Source organism: Onychostruthus taczanowskii, unplaced genomic scaffold (assembly GCF_017590055.1).
Source record: "Onychostruthus taczanowskii isolate IOZ18803 unplaced genomic scaffold, ASM1759005v1 scaffold20, whole genome shotgun sequence".
In the NCBI taxonomy this organism is placed as follows: domain Eukaryota; kingdom Metazoa; phylum Chordata; class Aves; order Passeriformes; family Passeridae; genus Onychostruthus; species Onychostruthus taczanowskii.
The window spans coordinates 2,699,411-2,716,058 of record NW_024499240.1 but is presented as its reverse complement, the minus strand read 5'-3'; the positions used below and the strand labels follow the sequence as shown (position 1 = coordinate 2,716,058).

General features: G+C 37.6%; 2 protein-coding genes across 6 annotated transcripts in view; both read left to right on the top strand.

Annotated features, from left to right (window-relative positions):
• Nucleotides 1-351, top strand: part of LOC121335437 (sodium channel protein type 1 subunit alpha) — a 59,576-nt gene extending 59,225 nt beyond the window's left edge. The window contains exon 26 of the mRNA XM_041403586.1: nt 200-351. Within this exon, the coding sequence (XP_041259520.1) occupies nt 200-351 (152 nt within the window). The remainder of the gene's footprint in view (nt 1-199) is intronic.
• Nucleotides 352-3,973: 3,622 nt separating this feature from the next.
• The window catches only part of TTC21B (tetratricopeptide repeat domain 21B), a 34,171-nt gene continuing 21,496 nt past the window's right edge, over nt 3,974-16,648 (top strand). For 4 of the 5 annotated variants that reach the window (XM_041403432.1, XM_041403431.1, XM_041403430.1 and 1 more), the window contains exons 1-13: nt 3,974-4,092; nt 4,280-4,409; nt 5,387-5,497; nt 6,674-6,840; nt 7,609-7,731; nt 9,170-9,327; nt 9,719-9,803; nt 11,295-11,393; nt 11,971-12,163; nt 13,079-13,176; nt 13,713-13,913; nt 15,714-15,843; nt 16,315-16,472. In XM_041403432.1, the coding sequence (XP_041259366.1) occupies nt 4,012-4,092; nt 4,280-4,409; nt 5,387-5,497; nt 6,674-6,840; nt 7,609-7,731; nt 9,170-9,327; nt 9,719-9,803; nt 11,295-11,393; nt 11,971-12,163; nt 13,079-13,176; nt 13,713-13,913; nt 15,714-15,843; nt 16,315-16,472 (1,734 nt within the window). In that variant the 5' untranslated portion in view covers nt 3,974-4,011. Of the gene's footprint in view, nt 4,093-4,279; nt 4,410-5,386; nt 5,498-6,638; nt 6,841-7,608; nt 7,732-9,169; nt 9,328-9,718; nt 9,804-11,294; nt 11,394-11,970; nt 12,164-13,078; nt 13,177-13,712; nt 13,914-15,713; nt 15,844-16,314; nt 16,473-16,648 lie in introns of all 5 variants that reach the window. The other variant, XM_041403433.1, reaches the window with a different exon arrangement.

Here is a 16,648-nt window from a genome sequence, read left to right as displayed (position 1 = left end):
TTGTTATAATCATCCAACACTTACTGCACCTGCAAATATTACATATAACTGCTGTAACAGAAATTATGCCAGTGTAATCTACAGAATATCTTCAATTGCTACATAAAATTGCCAGTTTTAAAACTGTGTTTCTAAATTTCTATTGTGATACAAAGATTAAGTGATAATGTAATTTTTACAAATATACTGTACATTAAAGGTCAGTGCCTATTAAAAGACAGTGACCCCTTGTCAGTGACTGTGACTGTGATAAGAAGAAACAACCTTGACAGGAGGTTACTGTTCTCACTACCAGCTGACACTGCTGAAGAGGAGAGAAAAATGGCTACACAGACTGTAGGGACCAGTTAAAGGGGTGTGAAACCAAGTATTTGTGTGTTTAGCATAAAACAATACAGTAACTCTATCCACTGTTTGCATTTCAACTGCCACATACTTCATATTTTTACAAAATCTGTGTTGGTGGATTCATCTTGTTTTTATTCATATGTTGTTTATTATATGTGACTATTTTTGTAAATGGGGCTTCTGTTGGGGAAGGGAATTAAGTACACCTTTACAGGTACAAGGGCCAGGTGTTCTATTATACAACTAATATACACACAGAAATTATTTGCATGAAGGCATGCTGTAATTATAGATCATGCATGAAAATAACATTAAGTCACAAAGAACAAGAGGTTTTTTTTAGCACAACGTTTCTGGAAAGGAATAACAGATTTTGAGGTGCTTAATTAATGTATTCATGTTGTATCATGTTCAAACAAGTCTTAGTATGCCTGTAAAGTCCTCTACAACTCACAAGAACAGTAAATATGGTTTACTTTTTGCACAGACCATTAAGTTTCAGAAGGTGCAAACTTCTCCCTAGGTCTGGAGTCACAGATTTTGTCTTTGTCAAATGTCTTTCTGCATACGAATACTAAATGAATCTGCCTCAGCCCACCAAATTGATCAAAAAGAGCCCTCTATAAAGTTGTTCTGCTTTATCCTGCAGTATTGTTTAGCCATCTTCAGCTCTCAGTAAGGTTGATGTTGTACACGTTAATGAAAAGCCCTCTGCTATGTAAATAATTTTTAACCTGTGGTGCATGTTTGAGCAAACAGATAATGACTTTAGCACATTTATTGCATCAAATATGTACCACAATAAGTGTAGTGTGCAAGCATTCAACAGGTAAAATTATGTATTATCTACCATTATAGATAGTTTGGATGCAATCAGTGCATGTTTATATTGCCTATGCTGCTATTCCTTTGACTGTCCAGGATTCTTAAACATGGGAAGCCATACATCAGAGCTAAATGAAATAAATTACTCAAAAAGACCTCATTCCTCCATACCATTAAGCAATATTTTGCAGCTATTTAGGAGCTTATTTGTTTTACATTTCTGAATTTTCAGTGAAAAGCATATAGTGTATATCCAAACTGTACAGATGTTGAAAACTACTAAACCTGTTGAAAATAATGTTAGGATTTTATAAGCAAATATAAATACTGTAAAAATCATTTTATTTTATTTTTCAGCATTATGTACATAAAACAAGAACTGGATTTTATCTTCAGGTTGATGTCACAGCATTTTTGTTACTTTCAGTCCATAGCACTTTTTCACAGAAGAACTCCAGAGAACAAGATACAACTAAATGAATGGATAACTGTAGGATCTTATTTTTTACAGTATTTGCCAACATATAAATAATTTCTGCGAAATAAGTTCATAATTTGCTTCTAAAAAGCTAAGGTTTTTTGTTTTTTTTATTTCTGCAGATGGGAAAATGGTCTAAAGTTCAAATTGAATGTCTAAGCAGTGCCTGCATCATCAGTTTTCAGATACAACCTTTCTTTCAGAGAATCCTGAATCTTTTCTCATGTTTACTCACAGATTTTTTTTTCAATCATGCTGCACTAGAACAGTTCTAAATATTATCTAGGGTCCACGATATTTTTTCACAAAGAGAAAGTAGCAAAATTGAATAAGCCAATCCATCAGGACATTTTATGTTTCTTACACAGGAAAATTAAATATAGATTACTTTTATTAAAATTATTGACTAAATCTGTATTAGTAAACTGCATGCAGAAAAATGCTATTACCCTAACTGATGCTAAAGAACATTATTAATGCGTCAAAATAATAAAGATTACATTTTTTATTGTACGTTCCTTTTGTGTTTATTATCTGACTAATATAAAGAAGGGTATGCTTTTAAACCACAGAATGAGAGGATACTGAAAACCTCTACAGCAGCTATACTGTTCTTCCACTTAAGAAAATCCTTGGGATTTGCTTGTTAGTCACTAATTAGGAATTTCTCACTTGATGTGTGTTACACAGTGAGCATGACGCTTCTGCATGTATCAGGAGTTCTGCCCCGAGCGACTTCATGCAGCAGCCCCATGCAGGGGGTGCACAGCCATCGAACACCAGAGCTGCCCTGAGTGTGTCCCAGGAGGCTCAGAGCAGTCACAGCAATGAGAACTGAGCATTCAAGGGTTTACAAAGACAAAATGAGGGCAGAAAATAGCACTAGATCCATGACATTCCCCAGCTTGGGTTGAGAGCCAGTTAATTCTTGCTGGGTGCTGCTCACAAATAGGCTACAGAGCATCTCACATGTGAGTGCATGTCTGAAAAAGGTGAAATGGTGCTGGAATAAATAAGTCATTGGTTTTTTCCTCAAGAATTTTTCAAAATCTCTCTGAAAGCACCCCATTCCTAGAAGCAACCATTTGTGGATACCAATAGGGGAAAAAAACAAATGCATCTGGAAAGTGGGCCTGTTCCTTATTCTTTATCAACAGTGAATTTCCAAAAGTATTAATTTTACATGTTTACATAATTTTATATTGCATTTCCCTAAACTTACAATGAAAACAATCATAGGTGAATACTGAAACCAGCTGATGAGCAGCTGTAGTCTGTAAGCTTGCTTAGTGGCTAATTGAGAAATAAAATTTCATAGCATTGTCCCTGAAATTCATCTACAATTTTTCAAGAGAGGGAAATTTTTCTCTGTAAAATTATTGTGAAATACATTATGAACAAAGAGGTCTACAATTTGATTCAAAATGCCTCGTATCAAAATGAAAAGATAAGTATTTTCAGATCAATATGTGGACAGAATATGTCTTCAATGGTTACCTTAAAAAGTATGTAAAAAACCCCAACTTATTTCTCATACCTCCAATAGTTTTTAAATTTTACAGAAGCCTCAATGTTGCTTCAGAACAAGACAAGCAGAACATAAACACAGCAGGAAAAGCAGAGGATTGTCTTGGCCAACAAGGAAACCCAAGAATGCTTATTGCACAGTGCTTCTGTGGCACCTTCCTGATGCTGGGATGAGAACTTGTGACAAAGGAGCTGCACGTGTAATGGACTAGGAAAGGTCACTTTGGGCACTCTCTGCAAGAAGAGCCAAGCAGCTTCTCCTACAAACTCCATGCAGGTTGGGTTCTCCTCCTTGTCTTTGGTGGCATCACTGCTGGCTTTCCCGGTGGACAGACTGTGCTCCCATTCCAAAGGAATGCTCTTTAGCAACCTTTGTTTCTGGTGTCTAGAAGGTATGGCTGAAGGTGCTTTCACCTCCATAGGAAAACCCTAATTTTACTAGTCTTTGCTACTCTAATTCTCCAGGAGGAAAGAAGGAGAGCGGAAAACTGAAATTCCTCTATCTGATTTGACCCTATTGCTACTGAATTTCAAAGAGAAGTGCCACATAACTGGAAGTTCTCAGTTACATTATGAAACGTATGGAATGTGAGCCACTTAGTCGTAAATTCAGCCAAGAAAAGCAAGGAAACAAACACATTCCCAAAGCTTCCATGGGCCATCCCGGCGGCGAGCGCTCCCGACATACGGCCGGCTGCCCGCCGGCAGGGGGCGCCAAAGCAGCGGCAGCCAGCCGCCCGCCCGCTCCCTCGGGCTCGGCCCGCGGGTCCCGCCCGCCGCCTTCCAGGAGTTTCTCTTCCCGTGTCTCTCCCGCCTCCTTCCCGCCCGAGCCAATGGCAGGGCGCCGTCCTCACCCTTCCGGAGCCCCCCCGCAGTGGCGTCGGGTAGCGACGATGGACGCCGAGGTGCAGCAGGTGGGCTCTACCGCCGTCGCGTCCCGGCGGAGGGAGGGAGCGGCTGGGAAGGAGGGAGGGATGGGAGCGGCCGGGGCGGCGGCCGGCCAGGCTGGGGCGGAGCGGGACGGGGCGGTGGGCGCGGTGTCCCCGGGGCCGTCCCGGGGCGCAGCGTTGGCACCGGTGACCCGCGGCCGCTTCCCCGCAGGCGCTGCTCAATTACTACTGCCAGGAGGGGCTCTTCCAGCACGCCCGGGCCGCGGCGGACGAGGCGCTGGCGCGGCTGGGCGCGGAGCCCGTGCTGCTCTTCTACCGGGCCTACGGCGCGCTGAGGGCAGGTAACGGGCGGGGCCGCTCCTCCCCGAGCGCCGGGCTTCCCTGCCTCGCCTCCCGGAGCTCAGCCCTTAGGCCGCTGCGCAGGGAGGAGCGGTGCTGGGGAGCCTGGATGTGCTCCGTGTTGAGTGCATTACCCGTGTGGTATCGTCCGTCACCGCTCCTCCCCGGTGTGAGTGAAAGTGAGCTAGGATAGCTCCTACCAAAGTGAGAAATAGCAAGTGTTTTTCGTGGTTTCACGACCATGGGTCTGGTGAATGGGTTCCTTGGAGGGAATTTGAGCCCTGCCCAAACGCATGTTGCATTTGATGGGAAACTCACTAGTGCCTCCCAGCTAACAGCTCTTCCCTTCAAAGCAGCTGTGTTAGTTTTGTTGAATCCTCTCTCTCAGGGAAACTGACATCTAATATCTAGTGGGGGGATCTTTGTGTAAATTACACTGTTCTGAGAGGTTTATTTAGCAGCATGTATATTCCAGGGATGTCAGAAATATTAACAAGTAACCCAACAAGGGGAGGGCTGAGACAAGTCTAGGAAGGTGTGCTGGTTTTGAGAGAGTGTGTCTATTCCCAAACTCCCAGATGTTCTTATGTAAGAATCCTGTCGTTTTTCAAGATACTGGCTATTTTGCTAATATTTAAAATATTCACACAAATAAGGCAAAAACACTGTTTATATAAAGAAACAGGAGCAAAAAGAGCTGCTCAATGCCCTGTATAAAACAATAAATATGATTTTTCAGCTTTCTGACAGTTGGCAGAATTAGCACATAATTCAAGTCCTTTGCATTGAGATGCTAATTTCTTTCCTGTGTCTGTTTGAAAGACTTGCACCAACAAATGAAAGTGGGTATATGCATAAGGAACAAAAGCACAGAAGAAAAAATATAAGGGAAAATTTAAGTCAGATTGAAGTTTGATGTTTATATTCTTTGTCTTGAAAAGTGTGATAGCTTATTCTGTGCTTTTTTTTTTTTAACTAGGTGATGTCCAAGAAAGTATTCGACAGTTGGAGTCAATTAAAAACAAACCAGAGGTGTCACTTTGTACAATGATGGCTCTGATTTATGCCCATAAAAAGAGCCCTAATCCAGGTATGCCTATTAAGAAATTCTGGTTCATGTTTTAAACAGCTCTCTGTGAAGGCCTGAGAGTGGTAGGCTAATTCTGCCTAAGTTAAAAAGGTTTACTGTGGTTTTGCATTTGACGTAGGATCTATTACTGAATTGAGTGATGCTTACCAAGATTGTAAACAGAAACACCAAATCACGAAACTCTGAAGCGTAAGAGTGAATGTTAAAATAAAACACACACATCCACACACAAGATCTGACTTATCTGCTCTGATGAAGAATCTTTGAAGGAAAAAAAATTGAATCAAACTTCTGGTGATTGTTTTCACTCATGTCTGATATTTGTACTTTTGAGTAGAACTGCACCTTGAAAAGTCTTTAAAGCCATGCCATTTCTATCTTTTAAATTATCCTGGCCATACAAAGGAGAAAAGAATTTTGTGAGTTTTGGTATTCCCTTCTCCAGCCTAAAAGCTGGAACAATTTTGTTAGGAATTACATTCTCAAAATAAGAGTTGGTTTATCAGGTGCATTGAGTGGTTGTTAAACTATTGCTGCAGTATCTTTCTCGCTATGGAGGTTTAGAGCTGCTGCTAACAGTTTGTTAAACAATTTGATGTGAAACAGCTCTGACTAATGACATTACTCTGATTCAAATCCCTGAGGATTAATATTGCAGGACAGCAAAATTATTGTGGATCTCAAGACTTCCTGAGAGTGAGAGCCTTTCCCTCATTCACTAGGTGGGTCACCGTTGTCGTAGCAGGAGATCAGGTTGGCCAGGCAGCTTCTGCCTTTCCCAGTGCCTGGCTGGGTCTGATCCCCTGGTGTCTGTCGGTGCTGTGTGACGGCACTCAGTGACCTGACCCATGACCTTCCCTGGCACCAGGGTCAGGTTAAGAGGCCTGTAGTTTCCCAAATCTTCCTGCCCTTCTAGATGAGCATCAGCTTGGCTAACCACCAGTCATCCAGGACTTCCCCACTTCTGGGATCTCCCCATCACCGTGTTGTTGGGAACCCTCTTCTGCCTTTTCCATCTGTACCTGATAAATATGACTGCTTGGGTGGGATTGTCTGCATGTTTATCAACGTGCAGTACAAAAACAGTGTTTGCTCTGGAAGCCCTTGGCTTACACGCTGTTCTTTCATAATATTTTGAGAGGCTGTGAACAAGAGCTCTGAACAAAACCTTTTCAGATCGAGATGCTATTCTGGAGTTGGATGCAAGATTGAAGGAACAACGTAAAACAGCAGGACAGCAGGCTCTGTACTACGCTGGCTTGTTTTTGTGGCATCTTGGTCGTGAGGACAAAGCCCGTGAATACGTTGATAGAATGATCAAAGTTTCTGGTGGTGGTAAAGAGGTAACTGGTATTTACCTTTCAGTAATGTAAAAGATTAATAGGACAATTAATAGGACATTCTCTGAAGCTAGACTTATGGCATTAATGCTGTTGGGAAGTTATCCTGAACTATTTTGTGTTCTAGTACTTTCCTTCTTAACTGTCGTAAATTCATTCGACACAGCTGAGTAATTTCCATCGTTGTTTTTGTTGACTAATATTAGTTTTCACTTAGTAAATAATAAATAATGGCTTGATAAATGAAAATAAATCAATAAATGGAAATAGTACTCAGTTAAGCCACTATTGCTACTTGATGCCAAGCCTCATAATTCTTAGCAAAAAAAATAAACATCATAGTCAAAATCTTTCTTAAGATTTTGTTGATATGAGACACTGAGAAACATACTGCAGCACCAGTATGTTTCTCAGTGTCTCATATCAACAAAATCTTAAGAAAACATTGTGCTGAAATGCTTGCAGAAAATATTCTGTCTAATGTGGTCACATCTGTGAGGTTTTGTTCTGACTGCTGAGCGTGTTAGACTTGTTAGGTGCCACTAGTGTTTTTTTCTAATTCTGTAAGTAAATATACTATTTGGTTAATTTAACTCTGGAATAAATTACCCAAGTGTTAGGTTGTGCTAAATACTGGTTATAATTATGCCTCTGAAGCAGTTAAAATAGATACTCTTAAGTCCTCTATTTAGGTTATTTCTGCTTATTGTATGTAGTGTAATTTTCTATTACCTAGTTAGCAAAGAATTTCAATTTGTATTTTGTTAATAGGGGTTAATTTTGAAAGCATGGCTTGATCTCACCTGTGGGAAAGAAACTCACATTAAAAAAGCTCTGAAATACTTTGATGAAGCACTGCAGGAAGGCAATGATGTTTTTGCACTGCTTGGTAAAGTAAGTTTACTTCACTATTTTAACTCTTCCTAAATGTCATCTTAGTCTTGTAGAGTGATTGGAGAGATGCTGATAAGAGTAGTGTGTAATGAGCTTGTCCAAGGAACAGAGATACACTCGAACTCTGTGGGTACTTTTGGGTTCTTTAGACACCAATGTGAAAAGAAAGGTATAGTTTAAATTCAGTCAATCTAAAAGTGTACTGTTGTTAGAATTTTGCTATGCACACAAGAAAACCTTTCTATTTATATGTATAAACTGAGTTTCAAATCACTTGAAAACGTAACAATTCCTTTTTGCATGGGACACCTATGCACATTACAGAATTGCTGTGTGCCAAAATGCAGTAGTTAAACACTGTAGTGTGATTTTTTTGATATTGTTAGGACTCTTTTTAAGTTGTCATTAGTCTAGATCGTGTGTTCATTTGTGTTCATATAATCATCAATGATTATATTTCAGTAAAGGAGTGGCATGAATTCTTTTCTTTGCACATTTTCTGTTTCAGAGCATATTTCTGTATATCACAGGCATTGTTACTCATTAACATGATGTTTGTTTAGTATTCCAAAGCTAAATGTAGCTAAATGTGTTTTCAATGCATATTAGAAGACTGAAGTTCAGGAGAGTGTGCACAATAGTATTTGGTTAGGTGTGTATACTTGGCTCCATCTGGACCATTGAATTAGATTAAGAGTATATGTCAAATGTAGTTACTTAGTATTTAGACAGACATGAATCTCACTAGGGCTTAAAAAATGAAGTCTCAAAAATCTACTGTGTATGCATAATTTCTGTCTTAAAAAGATGAAATAAAACAGCTCACGTACAGTCACCTGGAATATGATAAGTAAATTCAAAGCATCAAAGCAAAACCGGGTTAAACTCCTAAATTTATTTCTACTTGAATTAATTTAAACTTCTGATCCTTGACTTCTGAAAGTTTTGTATTTGGAATACCCTGTAAATTGCATTACAGTTAGAAAATTGTTAATTCTGGCAAGAACAATAGTTACCCTGGTGAATGTGGGTTTTTGAATGGTATGTGCCTCAGAGCTTGAACAAATGTTTCATCAGTGGGTTGTGTTAAATATCCTAAAATTGTGGGATACTGCATACAAAGGTATTTGAAACCTAATAAAACAATTTTACTCTTCAGCTACGTCTCTCTTTGTCTTGCTTGCAACTGAGTAGTAATTTGGCAATACTGTGGTTACCTTTGTTACAGAGCACTTACCACACACACAGGCTTTCCACATGATCCTTTGCTATTTGATTGTTGCAATATGTCTAGTTGTGGTTGATATTCAGGTGAAACTATTACTTCAGGAAAGAAGTTCTTTCTCTCTAGCTCTTTTTCCTGGTTTCTGTATGAAAGAATTTCTGAATCCTGTGTGAGTGTACAGGCTCTTGATATGGCTTCTCTTCCTTCCATTAGGCACAGTATTTTGAGGTCCGACAGAATTATTCAGGAGCTCTGGAAATTGTGAACCAGATAATTGCAAACTTCCCAAATTTCATTCCTGCTTTCGTAAAGAAAATGAAGCTACAACTCGCCTTGCAGGACTGGGAGCAGACAATTGAAACAGCACATAGGTTGAGTATGAAGTAGCACGCCACTAAGTTCTTTTCTTGCCGTGTTTACAACCAAAGGACACTTTGAAACAAAAGTAAATAGGTTTCCATTCATTGTTAATGAATCTGAATTAGTTGTATCAGTTGTTTTTTTTTTAAAATAAATTTCAAGTAAATAAAGTTTTATAAGAAACCAGGCTTTCAGTTGTATGAGGATGCTACATTTATACATGACTCCATTTTGGATGGAAGAGGATCTTTCTTGAGATAAAAGACCTGTGCTTTCAGTTGAGATCCATGATGTAAAATGACTGTAAAATACAAGTTATTCTATTCCTCTTTTAGGATAAAATAGATGATTGAAGAAGTGTTTGGTTTAGTTTCTTTACATTCACCTGTTGTTTGGCTCTAGGCTATTGCAGAAAGATCCCCTCAATTTAGAAGCCATAAGAATGGAGGCTCTGCATCATCTGTGCAGGGGAGGAAATATATCTGAGGTGAGTCTTTTTGTTGGCAGAGTGTTGAGCACAACATTGTGCACGTGGCATCTAGTCCCTACAAAGGCTGTCTTCTTTATGGATTCTCCTCATACACTTTGGCTGGTCCTGTGCTGCACTAATCTGCAGGAGATATATTCACCTGTTCTGATTTGAGTAGCTGCTCTGGCTTATTGCTGGGGTGTTTTCTGGATGAGAAGGAAATGATAACTTTTAACCTTCATCTTTCCAGAGAACAGGTGTCAAGCCAAACAGAAATCTGATCTGGACAGCTGACTGGATCATGATGATTTGAATCATCAAAGTGATGTTTTTTGTATAAATGCTCTTTTGATAAATTCATAAATTATTGTAAGCCTTTCATTATTAAATATTTTATTAATTGAAATAAGGGAAATTATGAGGCCTTGTAGTGATAGATTTTTGGAAACAGGTCATAGTTGTTAACACCAGTGTTTTGTTCACCATTTTTTGACAGTTACTCTGGGGTTTTTTCAGCTCTGAGCATTCTACGCTATTTTGCCTTCTACTCCTAAGATCCATTTTCTTGGACAGGGCTATATGCATATGCATGTATTTTGTATGTACAGCCCATGTGCCATTTTTCAGGAAGTCCTAAAATAGCCAATCTAAATTGTCACCAGAAATTCATTCTTTATTTTTTCTCATTTTGCAAAAACTCGTATAATTTAAGTGGAAAGTTAGCAAAAAAAATAGTGTTTTTATTGTGTTGTGGGTGTTTTCAAGTTGTAGGAGAAAAGGTATTTATGTTGCCAAACACATTTTCAGTTATTGCAAAGAACTCGGTCATTAACGTCCTTACAATCAAATTTAAGTGTTGTGCACATGGGAAATACGAAGTAGTAAGAATTGATGGTGACTCCAGTTGAATCCATCCATGAAGGAACCTTGCTGGACATAGCAGAGTGTTAACCAAAGATTCTGGAGTAAAAAGTCATATGTAACTAAGAGTCATGTCTAGGGAAAAATTTCAAGGCCTGTTAGATTTACGCATTTCAGGTGCCTGTACCTAAAATTGTATTAAAAAGCCCTAAGTACCTTATTATTATATGTCCAGAAAATCCCCTTAGATGTGTTGAGAAATTATGTTAAAGCTCTGAGCACTTGGAAGTGCTTTGCTTTTGAGCATGTGTGTCTGTATCACATGAAGTCCAAACAGGATTCACAGATCAGATTCCTCAGACTATCTTGCTATCTTGCTTGTGGGACTCCTCTCTTATACCAGACTTAGCTCCAGCCTTTCACCTTTTTAGAGCATGGATAAAGGACGCATGGTCTGCTTTATTGTCACTTCCAAAATATTGGCACAGGAATTCTCAAGTCTAACTCCTCAGCCTGAAAACCTCAGAATTTACATTTCAGGATATTAGTGCATAGTAAAAATGTGAGCAGTTTATGGAGAAAACTGTTTGATTGTCCTAATTTGTTAATTCTTTCTATTACTTTTTATATTATTCCTTTTTCTCCAAGGCTTCAGCAAGACTGGGAGACCTGATTAAAGCACTGGATAGATTAGAACCACGAAATTCTGAGATGTTCTGTAAAATGGCTTTAGCTTTCAGTAGAACAGTGAGTATGCTTTTTTTTTCCCTTAAGCAGCATACGGCTGTCTGTATATCCTGGTTTTCTTCTATTTTTTGGTAGGCAGACATTAAATATCTACTAAAAAATAGAAAATTGTGGACAATTGAAATAGATTAACTCATGTAGCCTTGGTAACCACATTTTTCAAGATTTATATTCAGCATGAATTACAATGTTTAAGCCGTCTCATTCTAAAAATTGTTTTACTCTTTGCTTTTAAGTGAAAAACAGTGAAAATACACTCAAATGTTCACCAGCCATCTTACTGTGTGAAACTGACAAGGTTAACTACATAACCTTGAAAGTGAAGGTTTCTTTAATCTCTGTAAAATTGCTATAAAGAAGAACTCAATGCAACTATTAATTGTTGTGTGGTATTGTATATTTATGTTTGAATCCATCCCACATTAATGTCACAACTTTTATGGAATTACTGCAGGCTAATTTATTCTTCCATGAGATGTTGTTGTCTCTGCTGATCTGATTTATATTCAGTGTGTTTGTCTGACTGAATCCAAAAACAAAGAAAAGCTTAAGGCTTAAAGATTGTTCTTACCATTAGTGTGGCCGGAACCAGCTCATCCTTCAGCATACACAAACCTTAGTACAAAGAGCATTTGATTTGGCATCTGACAATGCAGAATTTGCTACTGAACTTGGCTACCAAATGATTTTACAAGGGAAAGTGAAAGAAGCTCAAAAATGGTACAAGACTGCTATGACACTTGATGAAACAAGTGTTTCTGCACTAACTGGTAAGGTCTTACACTTCCTTTTGATTTTTACTAGACAGTGTTTTTTGGTCAAATTTTCCTATTACTGATGCTAGGAAAATCTAGAACTATTATTACAGGAGCACTGGGTTGTTTTTTCAGATTCATTGTGTGCTTTCTTCCTTGTGGCTACAGTGTCTCTTTACTGAATATGTCTTTTGGTTTTCCCTACTGAAAAATTAACCTTTTCTGTTCTAAATTAGAGCTCTCAAAGTAATACTGGGAACAGACATTTTGCTGTATTTTACTTACTTTATTATTTAGTTTCTGTAGTACCAAAGAACTAGAGAACTCTTAGGCATTACAAAAATAAGAAAATCAAGGGCATGATAGAACAAGCTCTTCATGTCCTCATTTTGTCCAAATTAGCTTGAAAACCATAATCAAGTCAAACATCATACTTTGGATGCATGTGTTGCATCCAAAAAAACCTCACATTATAGAAAGTCCCATTTGTATCAAGAAAATTAGGTGTAAATGTGTCATATTTGCCTGTCAGATTTTTCCCTGTGTTTTTTTTCCTCCTTGACTCTGCCATGGCCTTAAACAGTATTAAAACTTTAGATTGCAGGAGTGATTTGTGTGTGTGCTTGAGGTTGTTTTCCTTCATGTATTTTTTCTGAATTTAGAAGCCAGACTTCATGGTGCTTCTGCTTAGTCTAGAACCAGTTGAAGATTTACCATTGCAAACTGCTCATATTAATGTATCAATCATGTATCATCTACCTTGGGTTTTTCTGACTAGTAAAATTTGCATTACCATAAGTCTGGATGCATTTTCTTTTCCTGTCACTGCTTTATGAAGAGGTTGAGGAGAGGAAAAGTTATTTCTGGAAAAGAAAGCATGTGCTTGACTAGGAAGATGAATTGGCAGTAAAGTCTTTCCGTGTGCTTCAGGAATTATCCGTTGCCAGCTAATACAAGGGCAGATAGAAGATGCAGAGCATCAGTTGGAGTTTCTTAATGAAATTCAGCAGTCCATTGGGAAATCTGGGGTAGGAGGCATCTTTCTTTACTGAGATACTTTGATTAATTGATACTTTGATGAATTACTTTTGTTGAATCTGAACTGTGGCCTTCTAACTATTACACGTTCTATATTTCAGTCACTAGAGTAGAGCATTGTTGGAGTACTGTTAAGTCTAAGTTTCAGTTTTTCTTTCTATTTAAGTCAGTGTGGTGTTTAACTTGGCAAGCGGGCTGTTTGCTTGCAGAGCAAAAACATCATCACTTTCTAGCTGTGTTTTTTCTCTGAATGTAAGTTTGTTATGTCAGGGAGGGACAAATATTAATTATTTCCAGGATTTTGTGATCAGACAAATGTAAAGGTTCTTGCACAAATTAAAGGAGTGAATTGATAGAATAATCATCAAGTGTCCTTTACAACATACTAAATGTCTTAGAGTATCCCTAAATATAAAGAAGAAGTGGCTAACATTAATAATTATGTAGTATTGTATGATTAAGAGATGAATGTATCTGGAATATGAAGAATGTTTAGGGCTTTGTGTTTGTTTTTTCTTTTCTGTAGGAATTATCTTTCCTGCATGCAGTCCTAGCTATGAAAAAGCATAAGAGACAAGAAGATGTTTTTGCTTTATTGAATGATGTTCTGGATACTCACTTTTCATCTTTGCATGGATTTCCTCTTGGTGTGGAATATTTTGAAAAACTAAACCCTGATTTCTTGCTAGAAATTATTAGAGAATATCTTAATTTTTGTCCAGCACAGGTAAGCACCTGTAGATTGCGTCTGTCTAAGAATGGGAATTTTTCATTTTGAGAACAGTTAATCCTGAGGCAAAAAAATGGAAAATTTTCCTTTTTAAAATGTGAACGTATTTGAAGTAAGAGTATGTTTTGGGATGTTACACCACTCTTTAGTCAAAGTAATGATAAAAATATTCATTCTGTGATGTGAGCAAGTGGCAGCAATGACACCTGAGGAAACTCGGGATATTTATTCAATGCATTCTGTGTGTGTAGTTGCACTGTCTTAGTATCTCTTAGGAAGCTGTAATGATACAGTGAATAGAGCTATCACATTATGAAACTAGGATGTTCACACTGGCCACACTATTTATGAAATATTTTTGTTGGCTTAGGACATTTTTTCAATATACATAAATTCTTTCTTTTGTGTGTTGGTAAAAATCAATGGAATATGCCTTTTTATATTATTGTTCATTCCAGTGAAAAATCTCACTTCCTTAGGTGGCTTAATTTTCTGTGGCTGAATTTGTGTGCTCTAGTTTTGGCAACAAAGGCATGTAAAACTTAATAAATTGAATGGGGACCTGACATGTTTAAAGCAGAAGAAACACATTTCAAGTTTCTTTAAATAGTATCTTCCTTAAATAGATTATTCTTCTGAAATAACTGGGAGCCGACTTCTGTTATCCTGTCATTATTTGTAGCCTGATTATAGAGCCTTTCCATGAGTATATTTATGTAGAGTTTTGAAATCTTAAAAGGAAAACAAGTAGCTTTCCATTGTTATGAAGTACCTTACCATCTGTAAGAAAATGGCAATATTTGAAAGTCTGAAACATCAGTAGCAGTGACATTTTCATGTCACAGATGGCGATGATAGGAAGTGACATTGTATGAGGTTTTGCTCTTATCTGAAGATTTCCCTGGGATACGTTCCAGAAATATTGAACAGCAATGATGGTTTTCAGTTTGGAGTTTAAACTGCTTTTCTGAATTTTTGTCCATAGAAAGGTTTTCAGAAGAAAAGATAGGCTTTTGCTCAAGTTTCCTTTATCTCTTTATTGCAATAAAGGACTGCATGGTGTTTGAAAATGTGGAGTTAGCTGGGTGGGGGAGACTTCCATTTTCTTTTTGGGTCCTGTGAAAATACTCTTTGTGAATAGAATGATGCTTAGGTTGCCTTTTCCTTTTTTAATGTATAAACCAGGAGCTAGCTAAAGTAATAGAGGGAAAGGAGTAGTGTTTCTGATAAAGAGTAATAAAACGTGATGTATTGTAGTAGCAGTTTGCATGAAAGTAGCTATTTTTCAGCTTCTCTTTTCAGTTTGTTACTAGCAGTATGGATATGTTCTGTGGTGTGGGATGAGGGTAGGCATGACAGCACCAGAACCTTTTCTTCTCAAACTTCTCGTCATTCGTTCCAACTTCAGTTTTATTGAAATGTAATTCACAGTACTGCTGTGTTGGCTAAGTTGGCCTGGTAATTCAGAATGTGTAACCAAATGTTCATGGCCTGATTCTTCTGCGTATGTCAGGTCTGAAGTGTTTCATTGTCCTTGAAGTCTGAGACTGTCTTGTGTTCCTGCTGATATCAAGAAGTTGCCCCCTTAAATTTCAAACTTGTTTTTTTATAGTTCTTCTCAACTACAGCTGCTTTGACTGAAGGAAATAACAAGGCTTTGCTAATGTTCATTTGAGTTTAAAGTGAAGCTCAGACTTAAAAATAAATCTAAATCTAAAATCTTGTGACTCGAATGCTGGTTTTTGTTAGCTTGTTGGCATTCTTTTTGTATTACTTACTTGGTTTTTTTGCTCCTAGCCTGCAAGTCCTGGGCAGTCTCCTTCACCACTTCTTAAGCACTGTGCTTCAGTTCTTGAAACTGTTGTAAAAACTGTGCCTGGTCTTCAACAAGCTGTCTTTTTAATTGCAAAAGTGAAGTACTTGTCAGGTAATAGTTATATGAATTAAATGTAATAAACTCCTTAGTTTATTTAATATAAAAATTAATTTCACACTTGTAAATAGTAATGAATTTTTTCTTTCACTGCAGAATACTGTGTTACAACTAAGTGAAGAACATTTGCTCTTCACTTCTTTGTCCTTTATATGAGAGGATCTTAATTGTACAGACCTATAAATACAGTGTTTTTTATCTACTATTTCCCAGAAAGTTAATTTATTGAATGATTTACAGAGGGAGCAATGAGAAAAATACCATACCTTTCACCTGCTTTTAATTTCATGTCATAACCTTACAATACTTTATATATTAATTTATTCACTAGATGCTGACATTTATTTTAAAAAATTGGCAAATGAAAATGTTGAGTATATAACATATATATATGTATGTATATATATATAGCTGTGTTTCATATCAACTGCTTTTTCACTTTCCCTATCTTTCCCCACTTCCTAGGGGATATTGAAGCAGCCCACAGTAATTTACATTACTGTCTGGAAAGGAACCCTTCTTATGCAGATGCACACTTACTGATGGCCCAGGTGTATTTGGCTCAAAACAATATCAAGCTGTGTTCTCAGTCCTTGGAACTTTGTCTAAGCCATAATTTTGAGGTGAGTTTAACAAAAGAATGAAATAATTTTATTTCAGTCAGTCATCTGAAGTTGTGTGTTTTTGTATATAATAATTTTCAACTGAACTTTTTATAACTCTTCCACTACAAATTTAGTATTTAAATGTTTATATGAATGTGATCTCTGAATATTTATCAAGGAAATGACCATGAAGA